This window comes from Phoca vitulina, unplaced genomic scaffold (genome assembly GCF_004348235.1).
Source record: "Phoca vitulina isolate PV1807 unplaced genomic scaffold, GSC_HSeal_1.0 scaffold10, whole genome shotgun sequence".
Lineage (NCBI taxonomy): Eukaryota > Metazoa > Chordata > Mammalia > Carnivora > Phocidae > Phoca > Phoca vitulina.
Window position 1 is genome coordinate 788,767 of NW_022589713.1, and position 25,185 is coordinate 813,951.

The 25,185-nt window shown below is 46.6% G+C and overlaps 1 protein-coding gene across 1 annotated transcript in view; it reads left to right on the top strand.

Moving 5' to 3' along the window:
- The first annotated feature begins 874 nt into the window (after nucleotides 1–874).
- RARRES1 (retinoic acid receptor responder 1) overlaps nucleotides 875–25,185 on the top strand; it is a 56,321-nt gene continuing 32,010 nt past the window's right edge. Inside the window, exons 1-3 of the mRNA XM_032408355.1 lie at nucleotides 875–5,491; nucleotides 19,618–19,680; nucleotides 22,140–22,323. Of these exons, the coding sequence (XP_032264246.1) occupies nucleotides 5,213–5,491; nucleotides 19,618–19,680; nucleotides 22,140–22,323 (526 nt within the window). The 5' untranslated portion in view covers nucleotides 875–5,212. The remainder of the gene's footprint in view (nucleotides 5,492–19,617; nucleotides 19,681–22,139; nucleotides 22,324–25,185) is intronic.

The following is a 25,185-nucleotide window of genomic DNA, read 5'->3' on the forward strand; positions in this document are numbered from 1 at the left end:
TTTAACAGCCTGAGCACAACGCCCCCTTGCTCCTTTTCCCCCTCAGCCGCAGCAAGGAGCCCTGCCCCTGAAGAGGCTGTTCCCTCAGCTTGCTCCCTGGAACGAGGGATACAGGCATAGGCTCCAGCCAAACCTTAACGGACTTGTAGTGAGAGCAACAAAATAAACCTTTGCTGTTGTAAGTCCTGAGATTTAAGCCTCGTTCACTATTGCAGCATATCCTAGCCTATCCTGACTGCTACATCAATCTAAGACGTGCGGCATCTCATTTACCGAATCCCAAACATCCGATTGTCTCATTTAATTCAGATAATAGGCATAAAAATTAAACTGTGAATCTTTTTTTTGGTTTGGATTTTTAAAAATCCAAAAATAGCTGAGAAATACACAAATAAAATGTAAATTAAATAAAAGAGAAATACTGAAAATAAGATAAAATATCAGGTAATAAGTCTATCTATGATAGCTGCATGCTGGTGAGAGAGAACGGGGCTTCTTGGAGAAGATGGGACAGTAGCACTGAGACTAGTCCAAAGAAAGGACAATCCAGCAAGCCTCTCTGCCTTGGGTAGGCACAGCTAAAGGAGAATATAACCACAGTGTTCCAAACTGGCTCTTCTTTCTGATTATCATCCAATTCAACCGAAACCCAGCACCTTACCCAGAGGAGACTGAAGCCAGTTAGGACGGCTGAGCTGAGCTAGAACTCTTTCCTCTTGCCTCTCAGACCAGAGCCCTTTGCACTCCTCTGTACTTGTTAGTTCTTTAAGAATCAAAAGATAGAATTTCATATCAGCCTACACTAGTACCTCCTTATCCTAAAGTCTGATATTTGTTATTTACCAGTGAAGAGAAAATCATTTTTACACTAGCATTTATTTCCAAAAAATAACGTTCATATAATCTTACCTTGTGCATTGTGCATTCTTTTCAGCCTACGTGTGTGGGAACTTCTGGGGCACCTCTAAGAACAAAATGCCTGTTTCTGGGCTTCAAGGTCTCCCACCTTTTTTCCTTTACCTGAGGGAGCCTCTGGCACCACGCCAGCCAGTTCACTGCTGTCCTGTGCTTGGCCCTCCCTACAGTTCATTCATTCAGGCTACCCCTCCTGCCTGGAACAGTCCCCTACCTTGATATTCTCACAACTTGCTGACACTTCTAAACCCACCACAAATGCAGCTTTTCTTGAATAACTGCCCAACCTGAAAATCCACCCACTGCATCATTACAAGGAACTCAACCGACTCTGTATGTATATAAGTTGTCTAGATGATTGTGTCATCTATTTATCAGTCAGGTGATTTACTTATCAGTATTTTGTTCTATTTGATTCATGGCTTGTCATGTCTGTGGAAAGAATGGTGAGAAGGAAAAAAATACAGTGTGGGTTTTATAACACATTGTCTTATTATCTAGGCTGCCGTATGTGGGCAGATGCATTCTTCTGCGGTATGAGGAATTGATTTTAGTTTGCCCTGATAACATACTCTATGAAGTTTGATTGGTGAACACTAGTGTCATTAAACAGAGTTTTGTAAATCAGTCACTCCAGGAAGTTCATGGTATACAAATATTAACAATTACTAGGGATTTTTCTTTGAAGAACATAAAATTATAAGTATTACTGCCAGGGGGGAAAAACTTTAAAATTTTTTATTTCACTCTGAACAAATACAGCATCTTCTCAAATAAGAAAGAAGAAATTTTACAATTTCAAGCTTTACTTGAATATCCTTTGCTTGGAAAATTAAAACAGTCCCAACTTGTAATTTACTTTACATCACAGTTTATAAATCAAGTAGAATGTTAATTCATTCTTGGAATGGCAAATATCCTGTCTTAAGTAATTGATGGAAAAACAAAATGCCATGCCAGATTCGTCAGAAAATGTATAATTGATCTATAAAGATGGTGCATTCCTAACTAGCATGACATGACAAAAATGAGGGCTTACTTTGGAAAATTGCAAAATCCAACACATTGGGTACTGACCGTGTTCATTACATTTTTAAAAACATCTGTTGGCAATTATGTGTCAAAACGGGCTTGTCAGATCTTTGCAAGAGAAGAAATTTTTGTCAAAGCCACACCATCTAAGTTACTTTCAGTTTTAACTGTGAACACGTGGTGGATTTTAAAAGAATTGTTTCATGCTCACAGGTAAGTGGAAGAGAGAATTGGGTAACGGTTCTATTGATCTGCTCAAATGTAGCAATGACTCCAAATCAAGAGTATCAAGCAAATAGGTTGTCCTCACTCACTATGTACATTAGCTAACAACCAGTGTTGTGATCACCAAATAATTTGGATATAGGAATCCTGATACTTCTTATCTTCTTTAGAAGCCACCAGTTTCTGGTCAGCCCAAATGCCACTCATACAGCGTCCTAAGGCTCAGGCTGTTGAGTTCCTTCTGGGGCCCTGAAGTCCAACCAGGCTCATGAGATATAAAGAGAGATGCCCACACCTCAGAACCAAGGCTATATTAATCCCTCCATGTCCCTGAGAATAACCAGAATAAAATGAAATTTTCGTTAGTGGTAATAGAGACAGCCCACTGCTCTCCTCTAAAAAATCTTTTAATTTAGCACTGAAGATTGAATGGATCCTTCAGTATTCTTCTCTTGATATAAAATAATCCCAAGTCTTCTGACTGCACAGTTGTATTTTCTCACCCTTCTTTAGCTTTGTTGTTGTAATCTAAACCCCTCCATCTCGAGTCTCTGGTTATGGAAACAAACAGTCTCTGGTTGTTTCTCCAAATAGTGCTTGGAGAAAAGGTGGGCCACACCTGAGTGTGGACCCCTTTCCTGACCCTTGCTAGTAATGCAACCTTGGGCAAGTCATGTAACCTCTCTCTGGCCTCCAGTTTACTCCTCTAGACTATGAAGATTGAATGAGAAGATTCTGTTACAGAAAGCATGTAGCATCCTATCTGAAACACGGCTCCCCAAAATATTATTTTCCCTCTTTCCCCAAATCATTGCTGTAGTGAAAAGTCAGTTGTCTATAACTGTGCTGTCTAATACGGCAATCATCAACCACAAGTGACTATGTATATTTAAATCAATTAAAAATTCAGCTCTTCAATTGCACTAACCACATTCCAAACAGTCAGTAGCTCCATGTAACTAGTGGCTGCCATATAGACAATGCAAATATAGAAACATTTTCATTAGAAAATTCTATTGGATAGTGCTGGTTACCTTATCCACTTGGATTGTGAGGCTTTTCAAACACACCCATGTCAGTCTCTAACTAAACTATGTCGTGTGAAATCTTTCCTTGGTGACAGGAATAAATGTTAACTACTCTGTTTTCTATCACATCTCTTTTAGAAAGAACTTGTCTCCAGTTGTGCATCTCAAAGGATTCATTCTCACTGGTTCCAGCTAGAAAGTCGCCCTTCTTAACCTCACAAATTCAGAAAACTATCGCAGCCCTTCATAGCCCAGACCTGCATTCTAGAGCCCTTGGTGCTGCAGGTGCCCCTTGCTGTTTGCCTTGCTATTCAGAGTCTGGTGGGGTGTAGGTGTGATGCTTCAAGCCCTGGGTCTTGTTCCCATCTCTGGGGACTTGCTGCAGACAGTGTGAGCATCAGGTAGCTTATGGGCCCAATGTTGAGGACAATGAATTCCTCATGAGTCCTAGGCACCTTCAAGAGATCAGGAAGCCAAATGTTCTAGGAAAACAGCTCACTCCGTCAAGCAAGGTTTCTGTTCTTTCCATGACCAGCAAAATGCCTTCCTCCAGGGGTTTTAGGACAGACGTTACAGGCCTGGAGACATAGCATGGAAAATATGTAGGTCTCCAGGGCTTAACTGAAACAAAAACTCAAGTCACCTTAGAACATGCAAGATGCAGACCCAAGGAACCAGGTGAGCGGCACTTTCTCCACAGGTGTTCCTGGTTCAAGTCTCAGAGAAAAAGGATCATCTCAGTCACACCTGAGCTTTCGTTAATCAGGTTTCAGTAGTCAAGGGTTGATATCTATATTCTCCCAATCCCACCTACCTTTGCTTTCACCTGCCAAGGAGAATAGAAAAGGGGTATAGATTCACATTTTCTGACTTGCTAATAGCTCTGATAAAAGGTTGGGTTAAGAAGGCTGAAAGTAAATAGCTAAGATTTTATTTAATGGCCCAGCAGGTTTTAGTCCCTGCCATCCCCTCTCATCATTTGTGAAAAGAAATCCACAGCTGACTGCATTATTTTCAAGATTATATCTAATTTTTTAGGTTAATAAAAGCAATCACTCACATAGCCATTACTGTGTGCTTTACATATGTATAGATATTAGCACATGCAAACCATTAGGAGGCACCACAAAAGTGCAGAGCAGTCCAGTAACACACTGGTGAAGCTGCTCTTCAACCGCTGCGGTCTGGCTCCGCCCCCACGCTCCCAGCTGCTGTTACTACCAGTAAGAGATGATAGCAAAGAATCAAAGACTTGCAGTTAGAGTAAGCTGCTCCCACCCCCAGCTCCCTCTTCAGAGGCAACCACTGTTCCCGGTTTCTGATTGTCCCTCCAGACGGTCTGTGCAAACATCAGCATGTAGAAAGGGAGTTGTGTTACAGCGTGTGGTCTCACTCATGTATAAATAGTTGTTTTTACCGGTTTTCTAATAATTGCTACCATCTGTGCTTTCCAAGCCCCATGTGGGTGCTTGCACTGGAGAGACCAGGGGTGACGGAAAGGGAGAAAACTAAGTTATCAATAGAGTACTCAGGCCTTTACAAAATATTCCATCCACCCCACTGATTCCATCATCTCTGGATGGGACTCTGAGCCCTGGCCCAGGTTCAAGTCTCCAAGGGATTCCAGCCCCGTCCCCGACTGGTCTGGGGGCGCGGCGCAGGGTGGCGGCGGGCAAGCTGCGCTCCCTCGGGGGAGGAGTCTCCACTGCCCCCCTCGTCCCTCTGCCAGCGCAGCCTGGGCCAGACACCCCCGGCCCCGCGCCACGGAGGCGCCGCCGCGTCCCGGCTTCGAGCCGGAGCAGCTGGGGCCCAGGCGGAGTAGGGCGGGGCGGAGGGGCCCCGGGGCTGGAGGAAGCGCTGAGAGGGCGCGGCCGAGCGGGGACCCGGGCTCCCGGCGGCGGGCCGCCCCGGGAGCGGAGGGGAGTGGCCCGCCGCGGCCTTATTTCCTCGAGCGCCAGCGCAGCCCGCCCGGAGCCCGAACCGTCGAACCCCGCGCCTGCCCGCCCGCGTCCATGCCGCCCCGCCGGCAACCGCCACCCGCGTCTGGGCCTGAGGGCCCGCGCCCCGCCGTCCTGCTGCTCGCGCCGCTGCTGTTGCTGGCCCTCCAAGGGGTGGCGGCGGCACCCGCGGGGGCCGGGGGGCCCGAGGACTCCCCTGGGCTCCAGGACGCCGAGCTCCAGCGCGGACTCCTGCAGCAGGCGGCGCGCGCGGCGCTGCACTTCTTCAACTTCCGTGCGGGCTCGCCGAGCGCCCTGCGAGTGCTGGCCACCGTGCTGGAGGGCCGCGCCACGGTGAGTGCCCGAGTGACACGGCCGCGCACCGCGTGGGCAGCGACACCTGTGCGCGCGCGCCCGTCCGCCCCGCGGCCGATCCGAGACGGGGTCTGTGAGGAGTACGACGTTGGGGGAGATCGGGCTAGTGCCTCGGCGCCTCCGAAGTGGTCAGGCCGTGCAGCGGCCCATGGTTGCGCAGAGTGCACAGGAAGCTGGCTGGCTCTTTCGGCGTTTACGAGGCCGTAGATTTTTCACAGGGCAGCTCCCATTCCTGGGAGAGAGGTGCATGGGGAAACTGAGGAACAGGCCCCAAAGGCGAGGCTCGATCTTGTTTGGGAGTATCCAGAGGTACTTGCCAAAGAGGTGGTCACTGCGCGACCCACCATGGCTCCAGCAGAAGTCCTGGGCGGGATTTCTAAAATCTGCGCCCGTTCTCCTGCGGACCGTAGACGGACTGTCTCCACCGCAGGCGACCCTGCAAGGGCTTCCGGATAAAGTGGTTGGAATCGGTGCGCGGGCCGAGGGTGCAGGCACCTTCCTAATACTGGCGTCTGCTTTAATGGGAATGGACCAGGGCTGTTTTCCATGTGAATGGAATGAATGAGAATTTGGCAGCTCCTGATTTGGTTGCTGATTTCCGGGCACTGGCTGTTGGAACCTTATTTGTGTGTGTGGAGCTACATTGCTTGCTTCATCAAACAGAAGATTGCAAAATTACAGAACTCCACTCTGTCCCAAAAGCAGCGACACTCTTTCCAGTAACCCCCAAATATTCCACAAAGCCTGCGGACTCAGCCTCACAAAATCTAGAATTGAGTGTAGAGTTTTAAAGAGGGGCAGTAGGATTTTTGTTTAAGATTGTTCTAGCCTTGGTGTCAGATACAGGGGTGGGGAGGGCCTTTTGGAAACACAGACTTTGTTCCTCAAAGACTTGTAGCTAAGGTGGCTAAATTTATTGACTGATGAAATGAAATTTTTCCTAGAAAAAGGCCACCTACTCTTCTCACCTTTTTAAACGATCCTTGCTGTCTCGGAGAAAAGTTCAGTTTTACTAGTTCAATAGAGAAGTGCAGAAACAGAGCTTGAGAACTTTCTATCAAAGTAGGAGAGTAGCCACCTCCCAGAGCCCAAAGAGAGTCTCCCTGAAGATTTGCTCCCTGGTTATCATTGAGGAGCATTCCCTACAGAAAACTCAGTTTTCAAGTTCCAGGAATTCTTTTCTTCCTTCCAAGACCATAAAAAACTAAATAATAATACTTTGCTTTTTTTATGCATTTAGTCATCCCCTTGAAAGAACATTAAATACTTGGCGTCTTTCACAAAATAACTAAGTTCTCAAAACCCAAATGAGTTAAGTAAAAATTCCCCTGCTCTTCCACAAAGAGCTCAGTTAGTGTTTTTCAAATGTAATAGTATAATGTTCCTGAATTTTAAAGGAATTCTCCTTGTGACCAAAAAAAACCAAAACGGGGTGGGGCAATAAATCAATAAGTTGGAGGCAGATATGCATGTGGGGAGTGGTGGGGGGGAGGGTGGTAGTTAATAAGTAGGGGAATGCAGGGTATTGACCCTAAGAAAGGATAACCTATTGTCATTTGGTTTACCTTTACATTTCTCCTGAAAATAGTTATAAATGTTTTTAAATCAAGGAGCCAGGAAAAAGAGCTCAGTGACTTTCAAGACCAAGAGACTCTAGAGACTAAAGTGGTTTCAGTTTTTCCCAGGAATTCAGTGAAATTTTTTCTCCATTCCTCTACCACTTTCAAACATCACCACTAAATGGGGGCCCACCTTCAAGGGTGATCAAGGCAGCCTAGGGCAAGGTATATCTTAATTTGTGGCCGTGGCCTGCCAGGATCCTTGGGGCTGGCAGAAGCCTAGCCGGGGGGCCCCTGAGAGTGGGGTGCTGTCTCCTACTGGGGAGCTGCTATGGGCTGGTTGGTGTGGTGTTGTAGGGAACCCAGATTCTAGCCCCTGCTTTGCCTCCAGTGAGCCACACAACCTAGAGAAGAAAGATCATGTCTTTTCTGATTATTTCCTCATTTGGAGTGGAAATAATCCATGTTCTGCCAACCATGCTAGGTGTTTTTAAGAGTTCTATAAGAGGATATAAGTACCAGTTGTAAAATATAAAAAATGTGAGTTACCATTATACTGAGGGGTGATCCATTTATCCATGAGTTATTTCTTGAGCACTTACTATGTGCCTGGCACTGGGCTAGATATTATGGCCCTAATTCAGATTGGGATGGGATCATCGGGAAAGCGTCTTTGATATTCATTCAGTTTTGAAGCAGTTTCTTGGCTACCTGAATGAGGAGTGCAGACATCACCTGAGTGGAGCTTTCAGTGTAGTGGCTTAAGGAATTTCTGTTGTACTTACAAGAACATAGTATTGACAAGAAGTGAAAAATGGTACAGCCCCCAAATGGGTCTGCATTCTTTATTAAATCGGTGCATTTCCAGGGTGAGTGCTCAGTTGCTACACAATGTCTGTCACTCATCCAGGACTGCCCCTAGGGTGAGCAGGTGGCTGGGTGTGTGTGAAAAGTGTAGCTCATAGGGAGCCCTCTTCACCCTAAGGGCCCATGCACCCCTTTGTAAGATGAGAGGCTGGAGCCAAGTCAGGGGTTTTCAAAGTAATGGCCCACTAGTGGGGTAGGAAATCAAGTTAGTAGGTTGCAGATGTTTTGTGGTTTGTTGGTTAATTTTTAACAAAATTGGTTGGAGTACAAACTAGTAGAGTGTGTTTCAAAAATAAGAGTAATTAGTACCTAAAATGTGTTTCAAATATATTTTCATGAACTAGTTCACTATGAAGAATGCAGTTCTTGCTGTGGGTTTCAGCTAAAAAGGTTTTGAAAACCAGTGAACCAAGTGTTTTAAGACCTCTCCCAGCCCTGATTGATTTGATTTCCTAGTTGTACAAGAATCTCTCATTTTAGAAACACTTTCGCCCTCTTGTGGTGAAATCCAGTAATAGCTGTGGTAGTAAATGTAGCCAAGTTTTGGGAAGAAATCCGTGCTAGCTGCTGAAAGAGCCAAGTGAGCATTCTGTTTCGTTTTGTTTATTAAATAATAGGGAGAGATCGCAGACCACAGCTTGTGTTCCCTCACTGTCCTACCCGGTGCCATCTTTTTTCCTGGCTTTCCCCTCCATTTAGCATGTCGCACAGCCTCATGACCCACAGTGCAGAGTGGTGGGAGATGTTGGGTGGTGTTGATACCCAGGGTATCCTGGATCAGCCCCACTCCCAATTCCTTCTTCCCTTAAGAGGCTGCCCCTTACACTGAGACGAGTCCTAGCAAGTCCTGAGACCACTGCCTCTAGCAGACGATGAGAGGCCAGCCCCTCCCCTGACATTTAGAGATCTTTGCATGCACGTACTTTATGAGAAAGGCAACCCACTCCGGAATCAGCCATTGCTTGGGGATTGGTCACTTAAGGTGAGTGCCCGCTGCACTTCTTGGCTCCTGTGTTTGGGGGAGGGAGGCTATATACCCATACCTCAAAATGCTTCGATTTAAATTAAAATCAATAAATGTAAATATATCACCTATTTTTGGGTATGGGGCCAAGGCCATTTCATTGTCACCCCTTGCAGTTTTCTGGCAAGAAAACTCAGCCGTTATGGATCCTCTGATTTCTATTTTGGTTTACTTACAGTGCTGGGAGCACTTGCAAAGAATATAGCACAGTCCTCTGCTTTTACCCTTTTTTCTTCTTTCTTGCTCAGTCTTGACTCATCCACACCCAATTCAACAGCAAGAGTTTTAGAGACTTAATTTCTTCTACAAATTTAACTTGGATTTTGTGGACATGATACCATGATACTTTTTTGTGTGTGCTTCCACTCTTCACAGTTTATGGGACCGTTAGTTTGCAATTAGGCAATAGGCACCCCTGGCAGGAGCGAGTTTGGGAGCAAAACAGTGGACTTCCGGCAAGCATCAGGCCACCGTCAGGGCAGACAGGCTGGGCTACTGTGGGCACTCGCCCACATGTCTAACAGCGGAACGGAGCCTGTCTGTTGAGCCACAAGCATTTAGGACAGCACTTACTCTACTAAAAAAAACCTTCTTCCTCTATCACTTTCCAATCTTTACTTTCACTCAAGGAAGCCTCCCAGCTGCTTTTACAGGCATCACAGAAGAACAGGGGTGGGATTTGCAAGATGAACACGGTGTATCTCCATGTGCCCTCACACTGCCCTGGGGATGGAACCTAACAATCCTGAGAGTGCAAAACAGATACACTCTCCTTCCTTCCCAGGCATTGCTCGTGCTGAAAAGGCCCACACAGAGTACAACATTAAGAATCACTAACATCTGTAATTAGTTTCACTGCTGTAACAAATGACCACAGACTTTATAGGTTAAAAGACCCCACAGATTTATTCTCTTACAGTTCTGGAGGTCAGTGGTCCAAATGAGTCTAGATCAGCGTGTTGGAAGGGCTGCCTTTCTTCCAGACACTCTAGGGGAGAATCTGTTTCCTTGCCTTTTCCAGTTTCTTGGCTCCTGTTTCCATCTTCCATCTTCAAAGTCAGCAGCACAGAGTCTCCTGAATGAGTCCTCAGAAGGACTCTTGTAAATATGTTCATTAAGCCTACCTGGATCATCGGGCTGTCTGCCAATCTCCAGATCCTTAACTTGAGGATCCTCAGTCTTCACACTGAGGACATTCCCTTTGCCTCGTTAAGCTACATACTTAGAGATTCCAGGAATTAGGACGTGGGCATCTTTGAGGGCTATTAATCGGCCTACCTCACCCAGTTTCTGGGGAAGCTATGGGCTCATGCAAGTACTCCCCAGACTGCTGGACACGTGACTGTGCCCAAGAAATAGCAGCTCTTGCCCACACCTCTTGTCTGGCTGATCTCTGCAGCCTTGGTAACCTCCTCACCGCCACACACATCTGCCCCCTACACACCGTCTCGGTACTTGACTGGGGGCTGCTTTATGCTTGCTCCTCAACAGGACTAGGTCTGTTGCTCTACCGTGGAAGGGCTCAGACCTCTTTGTTCCTCCATTCCTCTGACATCAGGCTCTGTAAGAGACAAAAGCTATTTGTTCAATGAACGTAAAGGTAGCTGGAAGGGTGCTGGGACCATGGGGCATCTGGAACACAAGCTGGGCCGGGCCCAGCCCTTCTAGAGGAATGCAGCAGACCCAGCACCTCCTATCCCTCTCACGACCAGCCTTTTCTACTTAGCCCCACCCTGAGCTAGAGGGGAAGCCGAGGGTAACGCCGCCTCAGGCCATGTCCACTTTAGCTTCTTTCCAAGGGCCAAGAACCTGAAACTAGAGTTGGCTAAACAGCACTCTGTGTCTTTCTGTCCACTCCTACTTAACCTAATAAAGCAGAGTGTCCACGTGCAAAGGTCTCCTTGGACCCCACGGGATGGGGCCTGATCCAAAGGTCACGGACTTTCGTTCCATAGACTCTTTGCTTTATCTGGCATTGCTGAAGAGAAGGAAAACGCAGGAAGATAATTCCCGGGTATAATGTAATACACTGAAGCTCTCTGTCCAGAGCATAAGAACAGCACAGCAATTTTTATCCACAAATGATTCTTTTACTTCTCTGCCACCGAGCCTGACTCATAAAGCTAACCTTACAAAATGAAGAAGTTTGCTTTTACTGAAATGGCATGACATTTATGTTTTTTTTACCAAATGTGAAGGCTGGAGGGGACATTTAGAAGCTGAGTCTGTCAGACCAGCGGGGCCCAGTGTGTGTGGGAAGGGAGATTAGAATCACCTGGGAACTCGATGACAACAGGAGTTGTCCCCACCACCCGTCCCCTCAGGCTGAAAGCATGAAGTTTAATGTTGTCACCACCAGCCCTAAGGCAACATGAAGGGACTGTGCTGAGCAACCATCCACAAAGAGAGGAAAAGCAAAGACAGCATTTCCCCAGAGCACAGGGTTTTCTTTCTGTAGATTAGCTTTTGGCAGAATCGTGTCTTTGGAACCCCCCAGAGTCACGGCATTTTCATGGCCCCCTGTGACAGCCGACAGCAGGGCTTCTTGGGGACGCTGTTCCTGCTCTTTTGTCGGCTCCCAATTTTTGAGTGAGTGTAAAGGGGGTGTTAGGTTTCTAAAATGAAATAAATACCTATTGCCTCTCCCTCATGAAGTCCTCAGGTTTATTTCCAATATTCACACCGATATTTCAGTGACTTGACTTTAAACAAACATTGTATCGTATCTAATATAAATATAGTCCAGACATGTGGTGGAAGAAGAATCTTTGACCCGTTGACATGAAAAGAAACCTTTACGTTTTACAGTACACAGCTTTTTACTGAAAATAAACCATGACTTTGTAGAGGCGCTATTAGAATGGGCAGTTTTAACTTACTTTTTAAATTTAGTTTTAATTTTTGAAAGATTTTATTTATTCATTTATTTTAGAAAGCGCATGCATGAGTAGGGGGAGGGACAGAGGGACAGAGCGAGCAAGCGAGAGAATCCTCACACAGACTCCCCACTGAGCGTAGAGCCCGATGTGGGGCTCCCCATCCCAGGACCCTGAGATCATGACCTGAGCCGAAACCAAGAGTCGGATGCTCAACCAACTGAGCCACCCAGGCGCCCCAGTTTTAACTTCTTGATGCATATATAAATGTCTTTACTTAGCAAAGTAGCTCTCCGTGTAATAGGAAGCTAGGAGTGAATTTTCTTCAACATTGTATGTATTTGAACTGTTTCAGTCCAGAGTGCCGCCTTCAAATGTTCCTGCTTGCACAAGAGCCCATGCTGGGTTGCCATGGAGTTTATTGACTGCCCTCCCTGAAGCAGGGGCTAGACCTGCCACCTTAACCTCCTGAGGCCCCATGAACTAACTGCCAAAGACACTATGTCAACCAAACTTTGAATTACGTTCCTCCATTTCATTCAGTCCTCATGAAAGCCTTGGGCCCTCAGAATTGTGTCCTCGGACTCTCAGTCAGCTGTATGCTAGTGACGGTCACTGGAGCTACTTGTCACTTCTACCCCTCCCTCAGAACTTCAGCTGTTCCACCCAGCACCTCAGGAGAAGGTCTCAAATGGTGGTCCCCAGACCAGCAGCAGAAGAGCCCCCTTGGAACTCCTTAAAATGCAGATTCCCAGGGCCGGCCCCCAGTTTGCTGACCCCAAACTCTGGAGGGAAGGCCCACCACACTGTGTTTCAGCAAGCCCTCCAGGAGATTCTGTTGCCGCTTAAGTTTGAGAGCCACCACTCTAGAGTAACATCTCTGTAAGAGGCCTTCTCAAATCTGGCCCCAATCCACCATCTTAACCTTCACTCCAAGTATATCCTTCCACTAACTCGCGGACCTCCCAACCTGGCTGCTCACCTCCTTCCTTGTGCCGGGCGCCTCTCCCTTTCTCTCGGCTTCTCTCAGTCCCGGTCCTCCCTGGAGATTTCCTCACCGGCACTGGGTCATGCTCCCCTTTGTGCCTCGCCTGAAATAACACACCCGAGGCTCCTTACAAAATCTCAGATCGTCTTCACTTTCATGCTGTTGGGGGTTGTTGTGCCATCAACCATCAAAGAAGATACACCGAAGTCCTAACCCGTGCACCTGTGATCCTGACCTTGCCTGGAAATAGAGTCTCTGCAGATGTAGTCAGGTTAAGATGAGGCCATACTGGGTTAGCTTGGGCCCTAAATCCAATGACTGATGTCCTTAGAGGAAGACCACATGAGAGAAAAATGCCACCTAAAGACGGAGCAGAGGTTGAAATGCTGCAGCTGCAAGCCAAGGAAACGTCCAGGACTGCCAGCCATCACCAGAAGGCAGGGAGAGGCAAGGAGGGATCCTACCCAGAGTCGCCAGGGGGCACAGCCCTGGTAACACCTCGATTTTGGACTTCTAGCCTTCACACCTGTGAGAGTATCAGTTTCTGTTCAGGCACCCGATTTGTGGTACTTAGTTACAGCTGCCCTAGGAAACCGATACACAGGCCTGGCCGGTTCCTTCCAGAAGGTTTGGGTGGTCCTGTCTGCAGTACCATGGTTATAAGCACCGTCAGTCTCCCTCCCCTCCCCCACCCCCCCATGCACGCATTCAACAGCTTTCTTTCCGCCCTCTCTCAGAGGCTGCTGGCTCTGTCTTACAGCTTCTGTGCCGTATAAGGGCCGAGCAGCCCTCCGAAGCCAGGCTTTATTACTTACTAGCTCTGTGACTTGGGGTGGTTGACTCTACTTCTTCATCCTTAAAATGGGGCAATGATGGTATCTACCTCAAACAGCTCTCGGGGGGATGTGCTAATCCACAGGCACTGTGTAGAACCACAAGAAGCATGTAGCAAGAGCCCATCATATGTATTCTAACTTCATCATTTGTTCTTTCCCAGTGGTTAGCAGGATGCTTTACGTACAAGCATTAAATAAATGCTTAATATTGATTTGCTAAGGATGTGAGGAGCATGTTTCTTACCCTCTCCCCCAAAATCTAATATACTGAGTTCAGTCATCCTTTGTACACTTTCCTTTGAACACTTTCTCAAACAGGACTTTAAAAGCAGCCTGTTTCCCTCTCTACTGCAGGGGAAGCCCCAATCAAAGTGCTGCTCATTCCCCTAAGAGCCCGTTCCTTGTGAGGCTCGGTGTGTGGAAAGCACACATGGGAGGGGGCTGCCTTCCCCCGTGGCCAGTGGGAGCAAAACCAAGAAACCTGGAAAACAAAACACACACAGAAGCCAGATTAGAATATAATCTGTATGATTAGTGGTCCCTGATTGTAAAGCATTGTGTTCGAGGCTATAGCCCATAAATCCTCTTTTATACATAATTAAAAAGAAGTCTGTAGCAAAGAGCTACTAATTCATCCCTTCAGGTTATATAGTCACACAGTCATTTGCTTTGTTTGCAGACTTTTCTTTTATATAAAGCGCCAATATTCTGGAAAGTATTAGAACAGTGCAGTACCTCTTGCTGTGTTTTAAGAAACGGATATGAGACTTCCTAATCTGTCTCCCATTTGGACACTTTGGGAGTGGGGGGGGAAGGGAGATGAAAGGGTGTAAGCACCGTGACCTGCTATTCCAGGAACACTTCTTCCCTCAGGGAAGCCAGAACTGTTGTCACCTTTCCCAGAACTAGAGTAAGCTCTTTCAAAAAATATCTACTTAGTTTTGTTTTTTTTTTTTAATAGCTATGAATGGATGGATTAGCTCTGCACCATGCGGCTGTAGCAAACCAAGAGCCAGCGCAGAGGGAGGGCCACCTGACCTGGAGAGTTTGGCTCCATCCCGGAAGTAGAACGTCTAGATTCGAAACCAGGTCTCATTTGTTTAGCACACTCCTCAAAGCTAATCCCACTAACTGGGAAAAAAACAAAGACCTAAATCTAAGATATGGGGTCAAGACGTCCATGCTCAGTTACTTTAGACTTAACATTTTTAAATGACTTTTCATCTTTTTAAAAGCCTGTTCATGTGGTCTTGGTCCCAGGTGCAAAGCTGAGGGAGGACCACGCCTCATTTTGGGGACCATTTTTGTCTTTGGTCCATGGAGGCTCCTTCTGGAATTTATTCTTTTATCCCCATTCCCATTCCCCCCCACCCTCCCATGGGCCACCACTCAAAAAAGTCTGATGTGTATTCATCTGTTTGTCCGTGTTCTTATAAAAGATACTGTTGGGTTTGTGTGCAAACTTTTATTTAAACAAGTTTTTGTAAATGGTTTTATGCTATACATTTTGTCTGTTTCTGTTTTCACTCACAGCCTTTAGGATCTATGTACATTGCTGTATGTCAGCTAGTTTGCTACCTGTCTCCCCCCCCCCCATGGCACTCTGTGGCCGGCACCCCCATTTTACCTGCCCACCCTCCAGGGATGGACACCAGATTGCCTCCAACTCCCACTACACATACGGTGCCTCAAGGAACCTCCTCCTATGAGTCCCCTGGAACCAGCGTCACGGTTTCTCTGGGATACGTACCCAGAGGTGAGTTTGTTAGCTTGCAGGGCGTATGTAAGCTTGATGTGACCACGTCAGCCAGGCTGCACCGGACTACTCTCCATCAGCCCCCAGACCTGGCCCACAGTTGGCCGTAACCACTTTCCAATTCATTGCCATTCTGATAGTTGCACAGCGATACCTCAGGGCTTCTTTAATTTGCATTAGTCAGAGGATTACTCATGAGTTTGAACCGGCCTTCGGAGCTCTGTTAGCATAGTTAGGACATGTGGAGTGCTCAGAACTGTACCCAGCACAGACCCACTAGGGTATCTGTTGTTGTTCTCTAAATAGAAGCATCATTTAAATGATGGTTGGTGTAATAATGTCCTAATATAAAACTTACATTCTAGCGGTTATTTCTGCCCTTGAATTACATTCAGTGTTACCTTCTACTGTAGCCCTCCTATCTGTCCACCGTATACTTCTCTCCATTTCCACGGCCCTCCGCTCGCCCCCTGCAGTCTCTGTGCCGTGTGCTCACTCTGGACACCTCCTCACTCCAGCTCCAGCTCTCCACACTGCAGCTAGAGGGATCTTTTAAAAATCTCTCCTGTCTGTGGCTTCCTATTTCTCTTATGATAAAATCCTCACCATCGCCTGCGAGCCGGGCGCTCCTTATCCTGGTCTGTCTCTCCGCCCTCTGGCCCCACTGGCAGCTCCTCGGGGAACTTCCTCCCCACTGTTCCTTCCCTGTGGAATGATTTGCCTGCACCGCTCTCCCCACCCCCCCACCCCCCAAGTCAATTCCTTCTTAATCTTCGCAGTTCAGTTTAGGGGTCACTGACCCTGGTCCTGAGACTGGATCAGTCCTCCAGTTATCCTTTCCTAGCTCTTCAGTCATCTGTAATCAAATCTTCAGTCCCACAGGGATCTCTTTGAAGTCCTTCTCCCCGCGCCCCTCCCCCCGCACTGTGCGGAGGGTGCAGGCTACCCCCGTCCTGTCGCCCCGTGTTCCAGCACCTAGCACAGCTCTCTGAGCTCCACCAGTACTGCGGAGGGGTGTCCAACCGCCGAGGCCTCTTTACTGCAGAACAGTTGTAATCAAAGATAGCCAGAGGGGAACACAGTCCTGCACCGAGACACCGTCCCAGACGGAGCGGACTCTGGCTGGCGCGGCTCGCGGGCCTTATCTCCGGACGACCGGCAAAGCGGCCTCACAGGGGCTTGTGACTCAGGCAAGGAAGAAGGGAGAGGCCCCTGTGGGAGATAAAAGCTCTGCGTCTTGATAACTGATAAAGCACAACCCAAAATACAAAAATCTTTTGGACAAAGTGTAGATGCTTTTAAGGGTGCCTGATTAAAATAAGGAAATCAAATCAGCAAGGAAAATAACTCTTCAAAAGGCCAGGCTCCATTCTGACTCAGCTCACAGCCTTTGTTAATCGAGTTCTGTTTCTTTCCCTACAAAGAGTACATACTGATGCTTCATTTTGCCTCTGTGTGTTTTCAAAAACTGTTTTCAAATACTATCCTAAGTAGTTTATTTAAAATACGCCCAGTTGTATCTAAGGATGAGGAAGACTTTTGTGAATCTTTGTCTATGGCAAGTAAGCAGCCCCCCCCCCCTCCGCAATGTATTATTGATATGAAGGTTGGTGGTCCTCAGGATTCTTTTCTATGTCCAAGTAGATCTTCCCTGGGGGGTTGCATCCATTTCTGTGGCTTCAACCACTCTACTCCACTGAATCTCCTATAACATCCAGCTGCCTTCTGGACTTCTCTCCCTCGTTCCTGGGCACCAGAGATTGTACCTACCAACTCTGCTTCCCCCTTCTCTCCTCACGAATGGTCACAATACCCATCCTGCCCACCCCCTAACTAGCAGCCTGAGAGTGTCCCTGACTCCTGTGTAGGAGGCCTACACTCAGGGGGGGGGCCTTGAAGTGGATGCAAGCAAAGGTCCTGCATGTAGCAGGTGAGAGGGCCCCAGGGCTGGTGCAACAAGTGATTCAAGGCTTAGAACCTACTGGCAAGCAGAGGGGCTGCATTCTGTGAGTACTAGTTCTTGGTGGGTCCTAGTGTGGTGCGGGAGTCACAGGCAGCAAGCCCATCATTCCTTGCATTCCTTTCACTCGGGAAGCAAAGACCCCAAACTTCAGGAGTCTCGGAGACTGAGGCCATGGAGAGCCTTATCCAGTGACTCTGGAGCAGATCTCAAACCCGTTAACCACTCATTGGGAGCTTCAGGCAGGAGTAAACCAAAGTAAAAGCAAACTTGAGTCTGTGTTGCCCTTCTTCCCTAACCTGGAACTTGGGCCAGACTCAAATTTCCAGCATAGTTCTTTCTCTCCCTCAGGTCTATAGATTTTACTAATGATAAAAATAGTGACCATACATTGAACTTTTACCCTGACCCTGTCTAAGCCCTTTTAATGCCATATCTTATCCTTCCAACACCTTAAGTATTGTAGTTACGTTTACTGGGGCCTCCCTCCCCCTCTGAGTTCAGGATCAAGTTCCAAGTCCTCTTCATTTAAAAAAAAAAGCTTTCCATGACCTTGTGCCATTCTCCCCACATTCTTTTTTCTAGCTTCATTGCCTCCCCTGGAATGCCAGCCCCTGTACTCTATTCCCACACCTCAGAGAGCTAGTTCAGGCCTCCCTTGCTGTAGCCTCCCCACACTTAGCACCCTGCACATGTGCAGCTTTAGGCCACACTGATGAACACACTCTGTCTCTAGTGACTTGCCTGTTGCCACAGTAGAAGGGGGTCTCTGGTAAGGCTGGACTGGATGTTCTATTTCTCTGTATCCCATCCCACACACCGTGCTTGGCAGGGTGGGTGGTGAACAGTGAATGAGGGAGAAGTCAGACTGGTGTGTGTGAATCTGTAAATTGAAATCTGTGTTTCAGCTTACACCAGAACTTTTTCAAGATTGAAAATGAGTCCTAAGCAAACTACCCCTGCGCTGTGCTCTGGGTGCTCCCCACCCCTCAGCCCCTCCCCCACCACAGTAACATCTCTACATTCACATGTTTAAATATTCTTTGCATAAATGATTGCCAGAGAATCCTAGCCCTCCATTCTCCAGCTTTTCAGAATTGTTTAAGGATCTAAAATAGGAATGGATGGTATCTGGCCTATTTAAAATAACTATCCTGTGGGGCGCCTGGGTGGCTCAGTCATTAAGCGTCTGCCTTCGGCTCAGGTCATGACCTCAGGGTCCTGGGATCGAGCCCCGCATCAGGCTCCCTGCTCAGCAGGAAGCCTGCTTCTCCCTCTCCCACTCCCCCTGCTTGTGTTCCCTCTCTCGCTGTCTCTCTCTGTCAAAATAAATAAATAAAATCTTTAAAAAAAAAAAATAACTATCCTGTTTGGTTGTTGTGTTCCTGGGCTAAGATTCAAAGAAAATTGATGTTTCCAACTTGATGGCAAATAGCATGAAGTTCTTCTAAACAGTTGAAATTGCCTCAGTGATATGGCTTTGTCGAGTCTAAAACTATGCATTGGAATCGATGACAAGTTTAAAAGGCTACACGTGCATTTCCAGAGTTTAGAAGTACACCCGCTGGTGAAAGCTGCCAGGGAGGGAGAGGCCATACATCTGAGGATCTTCAGTGTCGGTACTCCATCCTGTCCTAGACCTCCGGCCTCAGCGGCAGGTCCCCTCTGCCCCAGGGTCTGGGGGTGGCTGCTTCCCTACTGTGTGTTGGAGCTGAGGCATCCTCCTCAAGGTGTTCTCCTCGGCCACCTTAGTGGAAGTAGCCACTAATGCCCATCCCCCCCTTCTTCATTTACCACCATCTGAAAACCCATTATCTATAATGGGGTGCACCATTGCCGCCGTCTTCCCTGTTGACCATGACCGTGAGCATGCGGGCTTTCCTGGGCCAGCGCCCTCCCGGATGCACGGATGCACGGGCGCCCGGGGTGGGGCAGGGAGAGGCGCTCCCTGCCAGCCTGGCCTGCACGTGCCTGCTCTCACAAAGCCAACTGGCCCCCTCAATACAACCATTTCCCTTTCTGAACTCCCCTTTGTGAGTATGTGTCCCACTAGCAAGCAGAATATCATGATCAGAGCAAAATTTGAGATCTTTTCTCCTTGCAAAAAAGAACTGCTTTTATTCCGGTATAAATGCTACAGCCACCATTTGCATGCCATGCTATGCCACGAGAGTGATTCTTCAATAGGATGATGTTAACAGAGCTTCTACTAGGCTAAGATTCTGTTTCTATGTCTCAGGTTAATCCAAAGAAGGAATGTCAAGTTGACCTGGTGTTTACCACAGATCACTATAACCCGGAGGTAAGCTGCCGTAATTGGTGAAGTATCCAAATTAGCAGCTCATGTGGATTTATTTTTTTTAAAAGTGAAAATCTGAATATATAGTGACCTGGAGGTTAGCTTCTGGTTTGGTTTTTTTATGCTTTGTTTTCTCTTCTCAAGATTTGAAGAACAGAACTAACAGGAACCCACGATGGGACTCCTTCAACTTCATGGCCTTATGCAGGGTTGCATTTAAAACAGTCCCCAGAGCCACCGTCCCCTCCTTCCTTTGTCCCTGGGAGGGAATTTCACAGTCCCTTTGGTACCCCTTCTAGCACCTCTGAATGCTTAAAATGACTCATTCCCAAATGTCAACCCGTTCCTGTTCCTGTCAGCTGTTGACATTTCTCGTTAGCAGGCCGGCATCCTATGAGGCCGATTCCAGGAGCTCCCGTACAAAAGTATTCTGTAAAACACAGAGCAGTACCAATGTATGCCACAGGCATTATTAATGTCTCTACGATCCTGACCAAGCCAGGTCATGGTTGTCAAGTTTCCTTTACCCGTTCTCAGGAAGAGAGTAAAGAGAAGACTCATACACAAATTAGAGCCAGATGAACTGCCGTGTGCTGGGCTGAGTTGGGAGTCAGTAGCTGGAACCTGGGTGGAGAGCAGCCCAGATGCTCTTTGTGTGGTGCATGAGTCAAAGCAGGCAGCATCGCATTCAAGTATCTCGGGGGGCAGAGCTTCCGAGGGGAAGGCATGACCCCCACCCCCCAGCCCAGAGGGAGGCTTCTGGAAGAATGCTTACCAGTACACAGAAACAAGTGCTAACAAGATAATGGTGTATTCTGACTTTGCTACTTCACCTAAGAATTAAACATTTTCTTAAAGCATAAGGAAGACCCCTTTGATTTCTAGTGTTACAGACTGAAAGTGTTAGATTAAAGCTAAAGGGAAAACAATTACTAGATTATTTTGACTAACTGTTTCTGTGAAGAGCACAGCTAGCTAATTGAAATGTTCCATTTCAGAGGATGAGGAGAGTGCTTTGCTTTGATTCTGCGGAGCTGTTTTGGGGTGGGGGGGCAAAAAGGAAGGAAAACAAAAGGGGACAATACCCAGTTCCTTTTCTCTTTCCTGGAAACGGCTTAGACATCAAAGGAGATTGTGTGCCAGCTCTCTATTCTGCCTTTGATAAAGCCTCTTCTGGGATGCACCCTTCACCTTCTTTGTTGCGGCCGATAATTGGGATTTTAATGCACTACTGAAATTTCCTCTCATTCCAAGTAGCACTCACAGGAGGAAGAGCCTCCCGTTGGAAAGCATACTTCAGTTTTTTGAGTTAGTGCTAGACATGGACTTACTAAGCAGATCCAACTTTCATTAAAATTTGTTTCCTTGTGGGCTTTTTTGTTTAAAGTTTCTTTTTGGTTGTTGTCATCCAGTTTCAATGACTGTAAAAGTGAAAAGAACTGAACTGCTCAATCAACCACTTGGTAACAGGAGTTCTTAACTAGGGGCCCATGGATGGGTTTGGGTGGGGCCATGACTAGAGGCCCACGAACTTCCGCCAATTCTAGGCTCAGTGGTGAGGGTCTGAGCATACGGGCGCCTTTCTGGGAATAGATTCTGGCTTTTTGTTGTTGTTGTTGGGGTAAGGAATTTGTGACCTATGAGGATGGAGAAGCACTATCCTATGGTTGAGTCATGCATTTAATGTTTACTTGAAGCATCCAGCTGTCTACCTCCAGGTGTCTCTGGATTGGAAGAAAAGTGAGGGTGATCCCAGAATACTCAGTATGTCTGCATTTAAATACAAATGCAAACAAACATCCCTTGGATTGGTCTATTTTGGGTGACATCTGCCTCCATTCCTTCCAGATGAGATCTTGGAGTAGAGAGATGGAGTTAGTATAGAGCCAGGGCTTTGGCATCAGACAGACGTGAGCTCAATTCCTGGCTTAGCGTTTACTAGCTGTGAGACCTTGGAGTAAGTTCCTCTTTAGACTTCAGTATCTTAATCTGTAAAGTTGGTATAAGAGAACTGAATTCATAAGGCAGTATGAGGATGTTGTCACTTTTGTTAATGGGAACCAGCTTCATCTTTTGGTTCAAGTTAGCAAGTTTGAGGTCCAGCGGAGCATTATGTTGGTCCACAGCAGAGAGTAAAGTACCTACTGTCCTTGAGGTTTGAACCAAGCAGTACTCAACAGACATCAACAATCTTATCTTTCTTTCGAATATGCCCAGCGTTACTGTATAAGGGCATCGTCAGAAAGCAGGAGTTTAAATGACAGCAAATAGTGAAGGACTGTTGTGTTCAGCTGTGAGCACAAAAATCACTTTCCACAAAGCCAAGACCACTGCCTCTCTATTGATGCCAATGCATCCTGCCACATACGAGGAACTTCTCAATCCTGTGTGTACCTATGTAATTGGGGTCGGTGGGGAGTGATAAGTAGCCATTCTGTTTAATTCCAAAATCTTTATTTCAGGATGGTGAGGAACGTTTGGGGAAATGTTCTGCTCGAGTGTTTTTCAGGAATCAGAAACCCAGACCGGCCATTAATGTAACTTGTACACGGCTCATCGAGAAGAACAAAAGACAACAAGAGGATTACCTGCTTTACACGCACATGAAGCAACTTAAAACCCCGTTGGATGTAGTCAGCATACCTGGTACGAACTAGTGTCTGGAATTTCTGTATTAGGAAATGTATGTAATGACTGAATCTTAAATAGAATTATCATTTACATTTTTATCCCCAAAGTGGCACTTTAATGCATCTATAGAATGCGGTGCGGTACACCTCATTATTCAAACAGAACTCAGAAGTCTCATTTTCCTGTTCTTCATCTCCAGGACAGTATGGTAACTCCATCAAGAGCTCTCTGTGCCCTTTTAATCTCCCCACTTCCCATCCCAGACAAGGGTCAGGGCAAGAGCTCAACCTTCAAAGAAGAGGTAGAGTTGCCACAGGATAAGAACGTGGCGGGGGAGGGGGGGCAGTTTTCAGGGCTGAGTCCAGAGCCTGAGGCGACATTTCTAAAGATTTGTGGTGTTGGCCTTGGAAACTTACGTGATGAGACACCATCGCCAGACCCCCACGGGGCCCACTGCAGACTTGGGTGCAGGGCTGGGCGAGCCAGCTGTCTCGGGGCCTTGCTGGGAGGCTGCCGCGGAATCAAGTTTGTCTCATTTAGGTCAAGAGCTAATGGGCAGCAGTGCCGTCTTTAATAAGAAATGAGCCCTGTCCTCCCAAGTGACTCAGCTGAAGTGAAGCAGGGCTCATTTTTTCTGATGCTCAGTACTATTGAGTGCGTGTGTGGGCAGAGTGAGACTCAGCACTTACTGGCAAATCCAATTTGCAAAACCACAAAAGTCATCTCTGGACTTGTGCTTGGGTATTAAACTTGACATCTGGCCACTGTAGCACTCCACATCCCACACTCTCTCCAGCTCCCTCATTTGCGAGGGACGTTTGCCAGTGACTGTAACGGACCCATGTCCACAGGGCGGGACCTGTGGTCTCCACTCCTGAGTGCATCTGTGCCCCCTCCATTTGTCGAGACTAAGTAGTCTTAAAAACCTGCAGGCAAAATACTGCTCCTTGCCTTTCTAGAATTCAGAAGCTTGGATGTTTCTCATAGTAATTCTCTGACAACTCAGCTTAAATCCTGTTCCAAAGAATTATGAGGGATAATTCAAAATCTTACGTTGTAGTAGAATTTGCTTATATTTGGTACTGTCTGAAATAAATGGGATAATGGCTGATGCTTACAATCTACAGTTATTTAGGAATTTTTCCCCCTTTTGCATTAGCTGGGGAAATAAGATTTTATATAGTCTCCTTAAAACACAAATTTAGAAATTGTATAAGACCTTTTCTTTGAATATTTGCTTTAGGATCACAAGATTTTGGACACTTTTTAATAGTGAAGGTAAACTGCCTTATGTTCAGTTAGTAAGTCCTACATGCCCACAAGGATCATTCTGTAACAATCTAACTTAGTGTGGCATGAAGTTCCAAAAATTTCTTTAATAGAGGACACCTTTTTATCAACAATTTACAAGTTCTGTTGTCACTTTAAGTTCAGTGGAGGCATATAATGGTACTATTTATAGCCTGTGTACACAAAATTATTAAAACTGGAAAGGTTTGGTTTTAGACAAAAGTGAGTCAGAACTGTGGAGCTGTCCTTGGATTGGCCAGTTCGGATCTCAGCAGCCTCAGTTCAGCATGTAGTCAGTCTGGGGCTCTGGGCTCTGTAGGGCAGCGTTCTCTACAATTGATAGGTGAGACCATTTAATCCGTTTCAGGATATCCTTGCTCCACACTGTTTTTCCCCTAAAAAAGTGGTCATTTGGTTTTTATGATGAGTACAATTTTCACTTTTCTAATGAATTTACAAGCCTCCTTTAGATGAGCCCAAGTACACTACAGAGGAAAAGACTGAAGACCTGGGAAGAACCAGCCCAAGTCCAGCCACCTGAGTGATTCTCTAGCAGTGCTGCCCACATTTTTACGTTCAGCTGTCCCCGTTATTCCCAGCATTTCATGTAACGAATTCGCCTGCTAGCAGCGGGCTTTGTTGAGCTCACAGTGGCATGTAAGGTGAAGCCCGTGATGGGTAGCTAGATGAAGGAAGCTCTCACTCTCTCTCACTCCCACCCTCTCATACACCACAGGAGTCCGAGGCTCAGCTCAAACCTCCTCTCTCTGAAGCTTTCCCCAGACTTCTCCAGCCCAAAGAAACCTCTCCCTTCCCTGTGCTCTGTCAGCATTTTGATCCTTCTCCTCTTGAGGAAGGTATCAGCTGTGTTTCTGCAGTGTCAACAAGTGGAGGGTAGGGACCTATCTTCGGGTCTCTTGCGGCATCTTGAATCGACCATCATTATAAGCCAGCCAAGTCAAGTTCCACCAGTACAGAGAAGAATTTGTGCCAAAGATTATTTTTCCGAGAAGGATTAGTTTCCTAATAAGTTTGTTCCTATTCTTCACATATTATACTATTATTTAGCCTTTATTTAAACTAAGGATATCACGGGGCGCCTGGGTGGCTCACGGGGCGCCTGGGTGGCTCAGTCGTTAAGCGTCTGCCTTCGGCTCAGGTCATGATCCCAGGGTCCTGGGATCGAGCCCCGCTCTGCGGGAAGCCTGCTTCTCCCTCTCCCACTCCCCCTGCTTGTGTTCCCTCTCTCACTGTGTCTCTCTCTGTCAAATAAATAAATAAAATCTTTAAAAAAATAAAAAAATTAAAAAAAAAATAAATAAATAAACTAAGGATATCTCCACCAAATTGCATAAAATGATGGTCCATGAACAGTTATCTTATAAATTAATTATGTGCTAAAATTTGAGTTCCTAAAAGTCACAAAAGGTAATTTCTTATTATTGTATCCCTACCTCTAGCAGTGTCTGATATGAAGTAGGTTTTTATGAATGTATGCTGAAATAAAAAGATTGCAGTTCCAAAAACAATACCACAGAAAAAGCTCACTTGATTTCTTCATGTGTTCAAAATCAGTAACAGAGATAC